At 43.8% G+C, this 14,855-nt stretch overlaps 1 protein-coding gene across 3 annotated transcripts in view; it reads left to right on the top strand.

The window, feature by feature from the left end:
• The first annotated feature begins 1,415 nt into the window (after nucleotides 1-1,415).
• Nucleotides 1,416-14,855, top strand: part of EXOC4 (exocyst complex component 4) — a 739,217-nt gene continuing 725,777 nt past the window's right edge. For all 3 annotated transcript variants that reach the window (XM_084787371.1, XM_084787373.1, XM_084787372.1), the window contains exon 1: nucleotides 1,416-1,572. In XM_084787371.1, the coding sequence (XP_084643497.1) occupies nucleotides 1,487-1,572 (86 nt within the window). In that variant the 5' untranslated portion in view covers nucleotides 1,416-1,486. The remainder of the gene's footprint in view (nucleotides 1,573-14,855) is intronic.

Here is a 14,855-nt window from a genome sequence, read left to right as displayed (position 1 = left end):
CTACCATGCTTGGCTAGGTTAATTTCTTTTTAAGATTGCTTTTTCTTATTTTTTATTGTATAGGAATCTCACTGGATTTTTGTTAGTTACTTTGTATCCTATGGGATTGATGAATTTTTTTTATTAGCTCTAGTAGGTTTTGGGTATATTCTTTATAATACATTCTATGAACTTATACTGTCTATAAACACAGACTGTTTTGTTTCTACCTTTGGAAATTGGATACTTTTCACTTTTTTTCTTGCTCTGGCTCCAGTTTCCAGAGTTTTATTGAATAGCTACAGTGAAAATGGACACCAGTATCTTGTTCCTAATCTAAATCGGAAACTTATTTCATTATTATATAAACTGTTAATTTGTTTTAAAAATTCTATTATGTTTATACAATTTCCTTCTATTTGCAGGTTTTATTTAGAGTGTTTTAATATTTTAAAAGTATGATTGATTTTCTACAAAAGAGTTTTCTGTCTATTAGTTGAAGTGATTCAGCAGTTCTCAACCTGTGGGGTTACATATCAGATATCCCATATATGAAATATACAGGATATTTGGGATTACATATCAGATATCCTACATATGAAATATTTACATTATAAGTCACAACAGTAACAAAATTACAGCTATGAAGAAGCAATGAAATAATTTTGTAGTTGGGGGTCACCACAACATGAGGAACTGTATGAAAGGTTTGCAGAATTAGGAAGGTGAGTATGGTTTTCTCTCCCACACCTTGAAAAAAAAATTTTTTTTTGTTTCGTTTTTCGAGACAAGGTTTCTCTGTGTAGGCTTTGCTGTCCTAGACTCACTTTGTAGACCAGGCTGGCCTTGTACTCAAAGTGATCCACCTGCCTCTGCTTCCGGAGTGCTGGGACTAAAGGCGTGCACCACCACACCGGGCTCCAGCCTGCATTTTTAACTGTTTGGCATAAATGCAAAAATGAATATAAGATGACTATAGAATCATTCAGTCTCAGAAAATACCAAAGGAAAGTCTCTGTGCCTGTAAGTGTTTGCCTTTTGTTGATTTAAATACAGTATTTGAAGTTAATATTTTTGCACAGACAAGCACAAGCATACTTTGGGGGCCTTCGCTTAAATACAGTCATCTGCATATCCATTTTGATAACATCAAATACAGTAAATTAAAAACATTAAAATTATAAAAGGGAGTTATCTGAAAAACAGCTTAAGGTCTGAAGAGATCTAAAGAAGATACCAACAAGGAGACTTGCTGAAGTTTCCATTGGTTTTTCGTCCAGGCATGCCCAGGACCCGCTGAAGAACTACGTTTCCCAGAGTGCTTAGAGCGAATAGGCGCCTCAAACTCCAGCTGACCATTAGTCCCGCCTCCTAACTCCAGTGATTGGGTTCTTCACTTCCGCGCCTCTGCGCTTCTCGTCTGCCATTGGTTGATGTTCCGGGTCAAGCCTCGGAGTTTACTCTCACCCGGTCCTGTCAAGCACCTGGCTCTTGCTCCCGTACCAAGATGGCGGCAGAAGCAGCTGGTGGCAAATACAGGAGCACAGTCAGCAAAAGCAAAGACCCCTCGGGGCTGCTCATCTCGGTGATCAGGTGAGGGAGGCAGGAGGCAGGAGGCTGGGTGAGGACTGGGCAGCGGCTCGCCCTCCGCTGCGGAAGGGAGAGGAATCGGCCCGGCCCCGCCCGCCGGCCCTTCTCTTCCTTCTGGCCTCCCCAGCCCCTCCCCAGGGTCAGCTGCCCGGCGGGGCGGACCCCCCGGGGCTCCCGGTTTCCCTGGGGCCGGGCTTAGGGTGAGGACCCCCTCAATCCCTGCACTCTCCCGGGGGGCACGGCCCTTCCTTGGGTCCCTAGTCCTAACAGCTGGCCCGCGAGGGTTCGGGAAGTAGCCCGGCGGGCGCAGGTGTGCCCATTCATTCCTGCGTGACCTGGGCGCAGCATCCTCTCGGGAAGGCCAGCTGTGGCCAGCTGTGGCCGGGCTTCCCGGGGGCCCAAGTCCCCTGTCAGTGCAGTGCAGTGTCCACCACCTGTCAATAGCCACAGCTTCAGATCGTAGGTTCTGCGACGAGCTGGTTGGGACTGGATATATTGAAGTGACACATGTGTCTTATTTTTGTTCACTTCCTTGTTCCCAGTTTCTTACTCAAAACCGTATCAAAACAACCTCAAATTGCCCTCCGCATTACTCTCCTCCTAAAATATTAGGGCGAGAGTGGAAGTGGTGGACTTTTTACAGGTCCGGTTTTGTTTTGTTTTTTTGTTTTTTGTTTTTTTTCATTTAAAATGTTAAAAAAGTTTAGACCACGCAGAATAAAATACATTAGGACACACTTATATGTTGTTGTCATTTGACTTTCACCGCACATATTTTCATAAAACAAACATCCCTTTCTCCCACTTTCCCCCACTTATCCTTCACTTTGATGAATTCTAAGAGCGCTCCTGTACTAATCTTGATGAGCTTTTAAAACTCCTGACCACTAGAATCTAGTAGCTAGTACAGCCTTGAAAGAGTGGACAAATCAGATTTCAAATGTTTTAAAAGTTTACCATTTAATGGACTGAAAAAGACCCATCTATGGGTTTGATGTCAGAACCAGTAGTTTAAGGCAATGACCTGTTATTATCAATTTTATTTTACAGATGAGAGCATAGAACTTCTTGTGGGAATGATACACTTTGTAGACCCTGAAGAGAAAACACTTGTGTAACTGCATGCACACATTCTTACTTTAACAGTGTACAGTGCAGATTTATCCTATGATATTAAAACCTCAGCCAGAGCATCTGTAGTAGCCCATTTTACTTTTCTCTGAAACTCTAATATGAACGTTTAGAATCTTTTTGTCAAGGTTTGTTTTTGTTTTTGTTTTTTGTTTTTTCCCTGCCTGATGGTTAACACTTGCTTAAACAATGGATATTCACTGTAGTTTGGTGCCTGGCATTTATTTAGTACTTAGGGCATATTTGTTGAATGAGTGCGTGACTGCCCTGAATTATGCAAAGACAAGTCAGATGTAATCCTATCCTTGAGGAGAGTACGGACTTGGAGAGAGATGGAATGTTACAGAGATTCAGAATTTGTGGAAGGAGTCGCCACATCCTTGGAAGTGGAGTGAGTTAGGGAAAGTAACAAATGTCCCATCCTCTTCCTCGTGCGTAGATTCACCCTCAAATATGTGATAATTAAAAACTGAGAAAAAAAAAACCCTAAAAGCTTTTTGGCCGCTTCTTGTGTGGAGATGCACATTCGCCATAAGGGCCAGTCCTTTAAGGTCTCCAGAGGGCGTTGCCGGGCAGTGTAGACCACTGCCGGGCAGTGTAGCTTGCTGTTGTCGGTGCTGATTTAAGTCAATGGTTTCCAACCTTCCTCATGCTTCCACTTTTAATACGGTTCCTCATGTCGTGGTGACCCCCAACCATAAAATTATTTTGTTGGTACGCCATACCATTATGAATAGTACTGTAAACATCTGATATGCGGCCCCCAGCTTGAGAACTGCTGAGTCTTCTGTAGCCGGGCCTGGCTTCACGCTCACGTGGATAAGAGCATTCTTGAATTCTTGCTTCCTTCTGCCACTTGCTGGTATCACAGGCAGCCGTCACCACACCTGCCTTTATTTGGCTATCCATCTCTTACGCCAGTCTGTATCATCTTCCCTTTAAAACTGTGGCTTTGGCCCAGGCATCTTTTACTCTGGCTTCTGTTGTGAAGTACTGCTTTAATTTTGATTCCTAATCCAGATCACGTCAGGACACATGACTGATGTGTTCCCCTTGATTGTGTTGTTTTACAATTATGCTATTAAGGTATGCCCGGACCTATCAATCTAGGCAAGTTTAATAATTATCAGGGCTCATGCTAACATATGAACACATGACTAGATGTTTTTGCTGCTGGAGTGTTGCTGCTTGTATTTCAGCATTCCTTCGGACACAGAACATTTTGGCTTTGGGATGAGGGATGATGTTGCCAATCTCTGTTGGTATTTTCCTCCTGATTTTCTTTAGTGCTTGACCCAGTGGTTTACAATTCCACGAACAGTGCGTGGGAGGGAGGAGATTGGTAGTGTGACTTTGGCGTTGGGATTTGGGGTGGGAGGAGCCTTGACTGGGGGAGTAGACTAGGCCTGTGTGTATTAGTAACTTTGTGTCTGTCATCCTGAAGTTTCTGCTCTTCAGCTCTGTTCACTTTGTGCTCTTCACGTTGCCCTTCCTGCACGCAGTGTTCCTTATCCGTAGATCTTCCTGTGCACTTCAGTTACCTCCTAGCCAGAACTTTCTTTCAAATTCTCTCAAAACACTAGACCTCTTCTGGTTGCTTTGGCAACGAGCTTCACAAAGGAAAACCCATTTTAGGTCCTAAAGTGTAAGTATTCCTGAAAGGATATTTGATACATGCTAGCTCTTTCATGTTTCTGTAGACCTGCCATTTTCTCACAAAATAAGTTAATGACAGAAGCCACTGTATTTCAAACAGTTTGGTTCATCTTTATCTTTATATATCACTGAGCAACAGCAGCAGTTTTTCTTGTTTTGGAATGTTTAAAAATTTCCTTCATTTCTTTCTCAAATGTATAAAAATACCATTTCTATACTAGGTCATATATTGTAACACTTTATATTACTTTTTTTTCTTTTTTGAAATAAGGACTCACTCTATAGCTTTGACTGACTTGGTCTTGCTATGTAGACCAGGCTGGCCTTGAACTCACAGACATCTATTTGCTTCTGCCTCCCAAGTGCTGAGATTGAAAATGTGAGCCACCTCACTTGGCTAAAATGTTGTTAATAGTTTGAAGAGAAAGTTGTAGATACTTTTTGGCACTGGATTAAACTCCAGAGAAGGTCTAATGTAAGGACTGAACTAACACACACAAAGGAAACCCCCAAGTCTCATTGCCATTTGCTCTTTTTGCTTGTATGTGGATTTCTGAGACAGGTTTGCCTGTAGCCCACGCTGGCCTTGAACTTGCCCTGTAGGCACTATAATCTAGAACTTCTGATGCTTCTGCCTCCCCCTCCTGATGCTGGGAGTACAGGCTTGTCTCACCACAGCCAGGCCTAGTTCTCATTGTCAGGGCAGTAATAACTAGTTAGATACTGATTCAGTGTTTGTTAGTGTCAGAGTCTGTCACTGAGAATTTAAATATTTTTATTTAATTTTTTAACTTTATGTGCATTGGTGTGAGGTTGTCAGATCTTGGAATTACAGACAGTTGTGAGCTGCCATGTGGGTGCTGGGAACTGAACCCGGGTCCTTTGGAAGAGCAGATGGTGCTCTTAACTACTGAGCCAACTCTCCAGCCCATCACTGAGAATTTAAAATAAACAAATGGAACTATAGTGCAATTGCAATTTTATATTTGATGGAAAGGGACTTTAAAATATGTAAATTAAAATTTTTTAAAATTTAAAACTTCTGAGTAAGCCCATTTCAGGCCATTCAGGTGTGTAATGCTTCACTGTTGTGTCTATTTAGAATCTAAGGTCTGTGAGGAAGGGTTTGGGGAGGAGAGATAGTGCTTGTGATCTGGTCTTTTGGAGACTGCCACTAACTGTAGATTCAAGTCACCACTGGCCATTTTTCAGCAGAAATAATTGGGTGGACAGAGTCCAGTTTGGACAGTTAGACACACACACACACACACACACACACACACACACACACACACACACACACACACACACACCCCCCGTATCTTCCTTCTTTCCTATTTACTACCCTACCTCAACCTTCTGTTTGGTGTGAAGTTGGAGTTGTGAAATAAGCAAGATGGCATTTCAGAGATGCTATTTTATTTTTGTGAGTGCTTGTCAGGTTTTTAATTGGAGAATGTGTCTACCACTTACTGTTAGGTGATCTGCTTTCCAATTAAACATTACTCTCCCTTCTTTGTATGTCAGCCTGCAAATAGCCAGATTAATTGGGGAGACAAACTCCAGTTGTGACTTATGGAGACCTTATTGAAACCTTGGAGCTGAGCTTTTGTAGGCAGGCTGGTTGCAGACGTCAAGGAGGCTTGAAGGCACTGGGAGGCTCACATTTTCATCAACTTTTATGTCTTCACAAAAGTTGGAATTTCAAAAACATAGGAAATCCTTTATTGTAGGCTCCTGTTAAATCCCGTCCTTCCTCTGTAGAGGATATTTTGGTCATGCTATAGTTAATACAAAGTAAAGTTTGTTGAGGGGTCCAGGCTTTGATGTGGGCTTTGAACAGAGGCCTTTGAGGTTTGTGACAGTTTGTGGCAGGAAGAGCTTGGCCTCAAGCGCTGTGTCAGGCATAGACACTGTCTCCTCTCTCCATCCGAGCCCAGCTCAGCATAGCCTTAGATTCTCACTGTTTCCCTCAGCCTTGCTCCCCTCCAAGATGTAGTGCTGTTTGCAAACTGCTGTCAGAGTAAACAGTGTCAGGCCTGGAGATGGACTCAGCCGGTAGAATACTTGCCTAGTACCCTGCCTTTGATCCCTAGCATAACTGGGTGTGGTGACACATCCCTGTAATCCTTGCACTTGGGATATGGGATACATGTTTTCCATTTGGAAACAGAGTACTCACTCTAAATTTTCAGGAGGTCCTGGGACAGCTGATGGACATTTATGGAAACAAAAAGAAAACACTCCATTTTCTGGTTGTTCATTGCAGAGTTAATATCTTGGGGGAACCAAGTCTTGGTTTCTAGCCCTAGGAGTCATTGTTAATGTTGGAATTTTTTGAAAGCTTTGAGGCATGTAGTTTTATTACTAGGTGATACCATCAGGTTTTCAACCCATGCCTTTGTAGATATGTCTGGTTACACCCCTTGGTGAGAGGGTGTGGTTTAGGGTAGCTAAGAAAAATTTACTAGTCTGTAACCTTGAATTACTTAGCCCTACACTGCACCCAGTCTTAACTTTTTCATGTATGAAATGGGGTGATGAAGATCTGGTGTGTTTGGGGAAACATGAAAAGAGACAAGGCATATGAAATTGCCTTGCACAGTTTGGAACAGAGGCACTCAGATGCTTGATTTCTAGCGTCTGTAGTGTCTTTGTTAGAAACTTGATTTTTACTAACTCTGAGAGTACTTACCTGGCATGCCTTAGGTCATGGGTCCAATTCGTTACACAACAGACAAACACATTCAGAGCTGGAGGCCAAACCTAGGACCTTGTGCTTGCTAGGCAAGTCCCTACCACTGAGCTAAATTCCCAACTCCTATTTTGCATCCCTTTAAACCTTTACTTCTGTAATAGTTTGATAGGAGCTCGTCCATTAGGACTCTATCTTATAGTTCTTTATTTTAAAGATGTGGCTCTTTTGTTTTGCTGCCAACAGCAGTGTTGGCCTAGTGTTTAATGTGGTCTCAGTAGGTCACCTGTATTCTAAAGCCTCATGGATCTTTGCATTTTAAGAAGCCTAACCCCCAATTTCCTATATGTATTTGACCACATAATACCTGTCACAAGTATAAAACATCGCTTGTGAGGAACTCACCAGGAAGTGAGGATCTCTGTGGACAAGGCTTTCCGAGCAAGCTGCACTGTATAAGGAAGTGGGAAGGAGAAGGAGTTGTAAGTTGACTTTGTCAGCTCTAAACTCAGTTTTATGCCTGAGTGGAGTGATTTTACTTAATTTTAGATAATGGCCTTCTTTGTTGCCTAAGCAATTTATAGCTTTTGGTCTCCAGTACTGTTCTGTGTAACTGAGCTAATTGCACTATCGAGGAGCTATACGCACATGTGTTGTGTGTAGTAATTGGCTCTAAGTGCTGTCTGAAGCCAGACACTAGTGAGTTTTCAAATGACTTTTAAGCAGACATTGTTTACTGTCTGTCACTTGAGGCTACAGAAGTCTGTACAGTTAAGGGATGTTCATATGTATGAGAAAACTTTTTCAGAGGGACTTGTCATTGTGAATTCCTATCAGTTGGGATGGGATTATCCTGTATTTCATAGGCTCTAATAAGCCATAATTAAGAAACAAGGCATCAGGATGTATAATTGAATAGAATAAAATCCGATTTGAAAGCGAGGTGTGGATTTGCTTCTGCTTTGAGCAAAGTATATCTCATGCGATTATGTAGTGATACACATCTCTAGCATTTCTTTAATGTGTGATCCTTTATTCAACCTCAGATTCATGATGAGGGCTTTTTATTAATATAACTCCCTGGAAGCGTTACAGATGGCTCTCCATCTAGAGAGTGTAGTGTAGCATCGTGTCCTGCTTTGCATAATCATCTTGGATCTCTGACTGAACTGTGTAGTGTTTGTGTCCTTCAGTCTCCTCATTCTCATGTGTTTGGGTTTCTCTACTCATGCTGTGGTCTTCAGCTCCCCTGCTGGCTCTAGGTATATTTTGCTGTCAGCCATGTATGAGATGGGTTAGATTCTTTTTTGGAAAGAAAACGTGGCTCTAGTACTTTGAAGCAAGTGCTGGGTAGAACTGATCATGTGACAGAGCAGTGTGGGAAAAACCCATGACTGATGCTGGAGGAATCACATCAGCTCTGGACATTTCTTCCCCTTGTGTTGGCATCACTAATAGAAAGAGACATTTTCTTTAGAAAAAAACCAGTTATGGAGCACTCAGTTTTCTCTTTCTGGAGTCAGGCTTGAAAACTAGCCTCAAGTTCAGTTCTTGTCTTGTACTCTTTCACTGGGGAGAAGGCATCCCTTGTGGTCAGGTTGAGGCTCTCGATAAGAAGCCCAGGGACTTTGCAGCATCTGGCTGCTCTCCTAGGTCCATATGGAGTACTTCTCAGAAAGGGGGTAGCTGAGGACACCTGATTCCTGTTGTAGAAGGTGCTGTTGTTTGCTCATCAGTGATTTCTGGATTTGTGAAGCTGTACTTGTATTTAGTTTTCCTTAATTGCTTAGGGGATTTTCATTAATTGTCTTCCTAGTCTGTATTGCTTCTAGAAGAGAGGCCAGTGGGGCCTCAGTGGACAGGGAAGCCCATTATCAGCTTTCAGAAAATGTGGCTCAGTTCTGCTCTTTCTGCAGGGGACGCCAAGATTTAGGTGTGTAACTTTATTTCTTGTAACAAGTGTGTTAGCCATCTGTGGCTGTATTAAGCAGCGAATACCTCATGCAGATTTGTTAAGAATGTGTATTGTTTAGGCTGATGGATAACATTGCCTTCAGAATTTAACCAACCAAGTTGAACCTGGTGGTACACATCTTCAATCTGTGGATTTCTCTGTGTAACCCAACCCAACCCAACCCCAAACCAAACCTCACTCCTAGACCCCGGAAAAGCTAACAGCAAACAGAGAGAGCAAATGAAAATTTAACCAACTGAAATAATATTGCCTGTGCTTTCCGAGGCAGTGTAGCTTTCTGCTTTAGCAGCTATCACAAAACACCTATGATTGGATGCTTACACAACAGACATGTGTTTCTCACCCCTTTGGATGCTCCAAGTCCAAGGTCAAAGCACTACCAGGAGAGGTTGTTAGTGAGGCCCCTCTTCTTGGCATATGGATGGCCACTTCCTTGCTCTGTCTGCACTAGAGCCTTTCTTCTGGGTGTGGACAGGATTCGCTCCTGTCTCCTGCCTTTACATGAGAACAGCTGTGAGGCTCATGACCTGCAGAACTTCATCACCTCCTCTGCTGTCTCTAAACACAGTTGGAGTAACGAATTGAGATGTTATCATAAAAAGGAAAAAAAAAAGCCTTTTGATGAGGTATATAGTTCTATTTATAACTAGGCTGGGTCCCTTTATCACTTTGTTAAAATGCCGTAAGCTTCCAGAAGAGGAGTTTGTCACCTGCAAACAGTAACCTGGAAGCTCAGGCACAAGTGATTCCCGTTGCATTTGGCACTGATGGTCACGCTGGCTTGTATAGTTAACAGCCTTTCATCAACACTTAATACCAACATGTGTGTTCTACACTCTGCAGAGAACTAGCCAGTGGCTTGAGCTGTCAAAAGCTTTGCTGAGACCAAAAGATGGTCTGACTCACCTTGTTCCATAACTTTTCTAAATTCTATCCTTGGATGAGAATGAAAAATAAGTCATCGAAAGCTATATACTTGTATTATGTCTACTGCCTTTCAAAAAAATGGAGGCCTGAATTTAGTTTTTCTTGTTTTAAAAATTATGCTCCTCAAGAGATGTTGATGTGAAAATTTGTTACCTTGTGTTCAAAAGATTTTGAGAACGTCTTTCACTATGTTGTAAATTGCCTCCAAAGTTGTTTTAAATGAAAAATTGGTTTGCCTAAAGGAGTCTGTCTTTTAGAAAATTAGAACTTTTTGCCTTGGCTGCTTGGAAGCTCAAATTTAGATTAGGAACTCATTTACTATAAACTCTGTGTAGCCATCTGAGCTGCTTATATTTTAAATTTATAAAATGATGCTCTGTATATTTTACAATAGTCTTAGAGAAAACATCTCCAACTTTTCTTTTTTGAAAGAGGTGAGTTACAATGAAAACAAAACCATTATAAATGTGGTTACTGGCCCTCACCACTAAACACTGGCTGATAAGTGGCCACCACCCTGAAGTAGTGGCTTCAATGACTACCCTGAGTGAAAGCCCAGAAAGCTATGACTGTTGTGACTCCTGACCTCACCTCCTGTCCCTTCCACACTAGCAGTTGGTACCCACCCTGGTCTCTTTGCCAGTTCCTTCCTGCAGCAGTTTGAATGAATTCTCCTTCAAGGCGCAGGCATCTTGTGTCATCCTAGAACAGCTCCCCTACAGGAGTCTTCACAAAGGCTCTAGTCACAGGTTGCCTTTTTGTGCCGTTGCTAGGGGTGGCCATTTTTGTTTCTTTTGTACCACAGCTCTTGCCTGCTGCACTTGTTTCCCTGCCTGCTACTTTATGGCTTGCATCTCCACGCTGTTGTGTTAGCTTCATGAGGGAGGGCTGGCAGTGTGTCTGCCTCATACATAATGTACTTAGAAAACACTGTTGCGTGAGTCCGTGCATTAGACAGGGATGCCGTAGCTGTTGCGTTCCTTCCCAGGGGTTTATGAGCATGCGCAGCCCCCAGTGAGGCCACCACTGCAGTTGTCTCAGGCAGGGCCCTGCCACATCCTGCATCTTGCTGCTGTCATGATATAGCTTTTATTAATTATGTAATGTGCGTGACACTGAGAATCTAGAGAAAAGGTCTGATTTGAGCTCCTAACAGATCCCTAGGAACTTTGGGGTGGGTAGGCTTGAGCAGCTGACAATGTTGGGGTTCACAGGTTATTTAGTTTGATTCTAATGATGTGAGTCAGCACTTCCATCCTGCTCCCCACACTTCTTCAGTCCTTAAAACTTCCCAGAGAGGCAGGTGTTCTTATTCTCACGCCTGTTTCACAAGGAAAAACACACCGGAGAGGTTGAGGAGCCCACTGGCGCTGCAGAGTTGTGTATATTATTTTTGTTTATTAAGAGTTTCTGTTTCCACGCCAGGGCCTGCTGTATAGCCCAGGCTGACCTCACAGTCATGATTCCCCCACCACAGCTTTTGAAAACAACTGCTTTTTACAGTTTTGTTTGCAAGACGGTCTCATATAATCCAGCTTGGCCACAGATTGACTTTGTAGCTAAGGCTGGCTTCAGCTCCTGCATCTACCTTCCTAAGTGGAGCCATTACCGTCCTTGGCTCAGTTTATAAATGTGCATGTTTTCCTTTTTTTTTTTTTTTTTTTTTTTTAATAAAGTCTATCTATGTAGCCCAGGCTGGCCTTGAACTCACACACAAAGATGCATGTGTCTTTGCCTTTAATCCCTCTGTTGGGATCATAGTTATACACACTATACCCGGCTAATGTGTTCAACTTTGTACATAGTAAGTGGTTATGGGGGAAACAAGTGGCTTTTTAAATGCAGTGTTGTGGACTGAACCCAGGACACTGCATGTGCTTGGCAAGTGCTGTACCACTGCACTCCTTCTGTAAACCGAGAACACGTTTGTGTGACCTGCTAGCTGAGCGTCCTGAGAAGGGCTTGGGGTATTCCTGGCAGCAGTCTGGATTTGGTCATTTTCTTCTTTCATTCTTTTCCTCTGTCTTTGAAAGTTCTTGCTTCGGGGAGTGATGGGCCATCTTGGTGGGTTGTCCAGACCCGCCGGACAGTCCACTGAGACCCTCGGACCCCTAGGGAGAGAATGGGGGGACAAGAGACGCAAGGAACGGACAGCAAGTCAAAGAATCTGATCAAGCTGACAAAATTTTATTTTTCTCAGGCTGCTTATAAGCACAGGGCAGGATGTGGGGTGGGGGCAGAGGGGGAGCTAGGGTGAGAGTGAGGTCAGCCCCCTTCTGCTGCATATCACACAATGTTCCCTTCAAGGTCAGGTAGCCCTGCACTGGCAGTTTCCAAGAAGGGTGGGACAGCAGGACTGGAGCTAACCTAGGTGAAAGAGATCTCTATCTGGTTATTGAGGAAGCTGAAGACAGGAGAGCTCCTGGAGAGTTCTCTGAGAGGTCACCGAAAGGGAGGGAGCAGGAGAGGTTTTGTCAAGCAGAACACAGGGGGTCCAAATGGCCATATTTGCTGAAAGCGCCCCCATCATCTCCCCCTTTCTTGTATACAACAAAAACAGAGAGGGAGAAGTAGAGGCCTGATCCCCCTCAAAAGATGGGCATTGCGTTAAAAGGTCAATGTTCAGTCTCTCTGGACTGACCATGTCCTCAACCTCCCGGGCGCTTTTGTCAGGGAAAAGGGGGCATCTGGTGCCATGGTTTCGCGCCAAACCTTTATGCAATCAGGCATGCTTCTCAGGAGTTTGCCAAGGAAGGAGTGCGGGCAAAACTCCCTGCAGTGCTAAGCCTCGCACCATCTCGATGGTCTTTGGGATTATCTTTGTGGAGCTTCATCCTCAGAGTCAGCCTCATCCAGGCGCAGATAGTGAACCTGCAAAGGTTTTGCTGCAAGGTCATCAAACTGCCTCTTTATTAGGGAGGTCAATCGAGCAAAGGCCCAGAGACTGAAAGATATCAGGAGTAATAGACCAAGAAGTCGTCCAAGAACAGAGGGAAGAGTGGACAGCCATGGAGAAGTAGAGAACCAGTTTTTATACCAGCTTTCGCATTTCTCCGTCTCTCTCTGTCATTATTCCAGTCCTTCTCATACTCTATGCATGCTATCCTTCACCGCCCCGGACTTAGCTGCAAAAAAGCAGCATTCTTCTTTTAAAGCTGCACAGAGCCTGTTTGGGTGCCATTTTACATAAGTCAGGGGTCAATGAGTCAGGATGCCAAATTACAGGAGAAATCCGAGAGGAAGACCAGACAGGATCACCCCTCTTGGAGAGGAGTACTCAAGTCCAATTCCAGGGGTAATGGATGTTGATCTGAGGTCATTCCAATCTGAACATGTGAAGCGGAGGGCCCATCAGGAGGAGCAGGAATAGCAGGCACATCGTCATCAGGGCTGGCTGGATTGTTGTTATGTTCTGTGGAGACAGAAAAGGATGGAGCCTCAGCAGGAGTATTGTCCTCCATGCTGGGCGATGGGTTAACTTGTCGAAGAAGTCTTTCAGGGAGCCATCGAGGACCATTTTCCTCAGTATCAAAAATGCAAGCTGAACTTCGGCCCCAAATGAGGATTGGGTCGGGGTCCTTCCATTGACCCGTCAGGGGATCTTTCCAGCGGGTCAGAGCATGACCATGTTGAGAGCCAGCATGCCATAAGCGGTCAGCAGCTGACTTGTTATTTTGGTCAAGGGTAAGGAAATTAAGCACGAAGAGTGCATGTGAGAGCCAATTAAGGTGGGTAGGTGTAGGGTAGAGTGTTGGAGAATGGAATTTTAATTTATGGAGGGTGTTTTTAAGTGCTTGATGTGACCACTCGACAATGCCTTGGCCCTGAGGATTATAAGGAATGCCTGTAATATGCTTGATAGAAAGAGAGGCACAAAAGGTCTGAAATTTATTACCAGTGTATCCTGGGCCATTGTCAGTTTTAATAGTTTTAGGGAGGTCCATCACGGAGAGACAACGAAGTGTGTGGGTAACAACATCCTTAGAGGCCTCACTCGACAAAGGAGAGGCAAAAATGAAGCCACTAAAGGTATCAATAGTGACATGAAGGTATCTGAGTTTGCCAAAAGGTGGAAAATGAGTAGCATCCATTTGCCATAGGGCATTGGGGAGCAATCGACGTGGGTTAACACCCAAGTGGGGAACGGGGAGATGGAAAACACAAGTATGACAACCCTTTACTATCTCCCTTGCCTGTTCCCTAGTAATCTTATACATAAGATGCAGGCTGGTGGCATTGAGATGATGAAGGGAGTGGGCATGCTTTGCCTGGGTTAATGGATGGAAAAGGGTCAAAGCAAATGCGTCAGTACGGGTGGCTGCATCTGCCAGGGCGTTGCCTTCTGACAAGGGGCCAGGAAGGCCAGCGTGAGCTCGGAGATGGGTAAGAAAGAAAAGAGGGGTATGAGTCTGAATGTACTTTTGTATCTCAGCAAATAAGGAGTAGGTCCGTGAAGAGGCTTTAATGTAAGGCACAGTTTCCAACAAGGGAACAGAATGTGCCACATATGCTTAAGAGGACCATGGGGAAAGGTTTTGAAAACCTAGAGCACAGGAAAGAGCTCAACCAATTGGGCTGAGGAGAGGTCGGTAACGAAGGTGTGTGTCTCTCCATTAATCACGTAGGCTGCACGGCCATTTGAGGAACCATCAGTAAACACCAGAAGGGCATTTACGAGTAGCCTGTGAACTGTTTCTCATGGAAAAACGAAGGGATGGAGTTGGGCAAACTGAATGGGGGGATTTTCAGGATAATGATTATCAATCTGTCCTGTGAATGAATCAAGGGTGGTTCCCCAATTGAAGGAAGTTTGGAGAAGTCAGTTTGCTTGATCTGCTGTATATGGCGAAGCTATTAAATCAGGTTCCTTACCAAAGAGCTGTCTGGACATCCTTCTTCCTT

Source organism: Acomys minous, assembly GCF_964271855.1.
Source record: "Acomys minous genome assembly, chromosome: 6".
Lineage (NCBI taxonomy): Eukaryota > Metazoa > Chordata > Mammalia > Rodentia > Muridae > Acomys > Acomys minous.
This window is presented reverse-complemented; position numbering and strand designations above follow the sequence as displayed.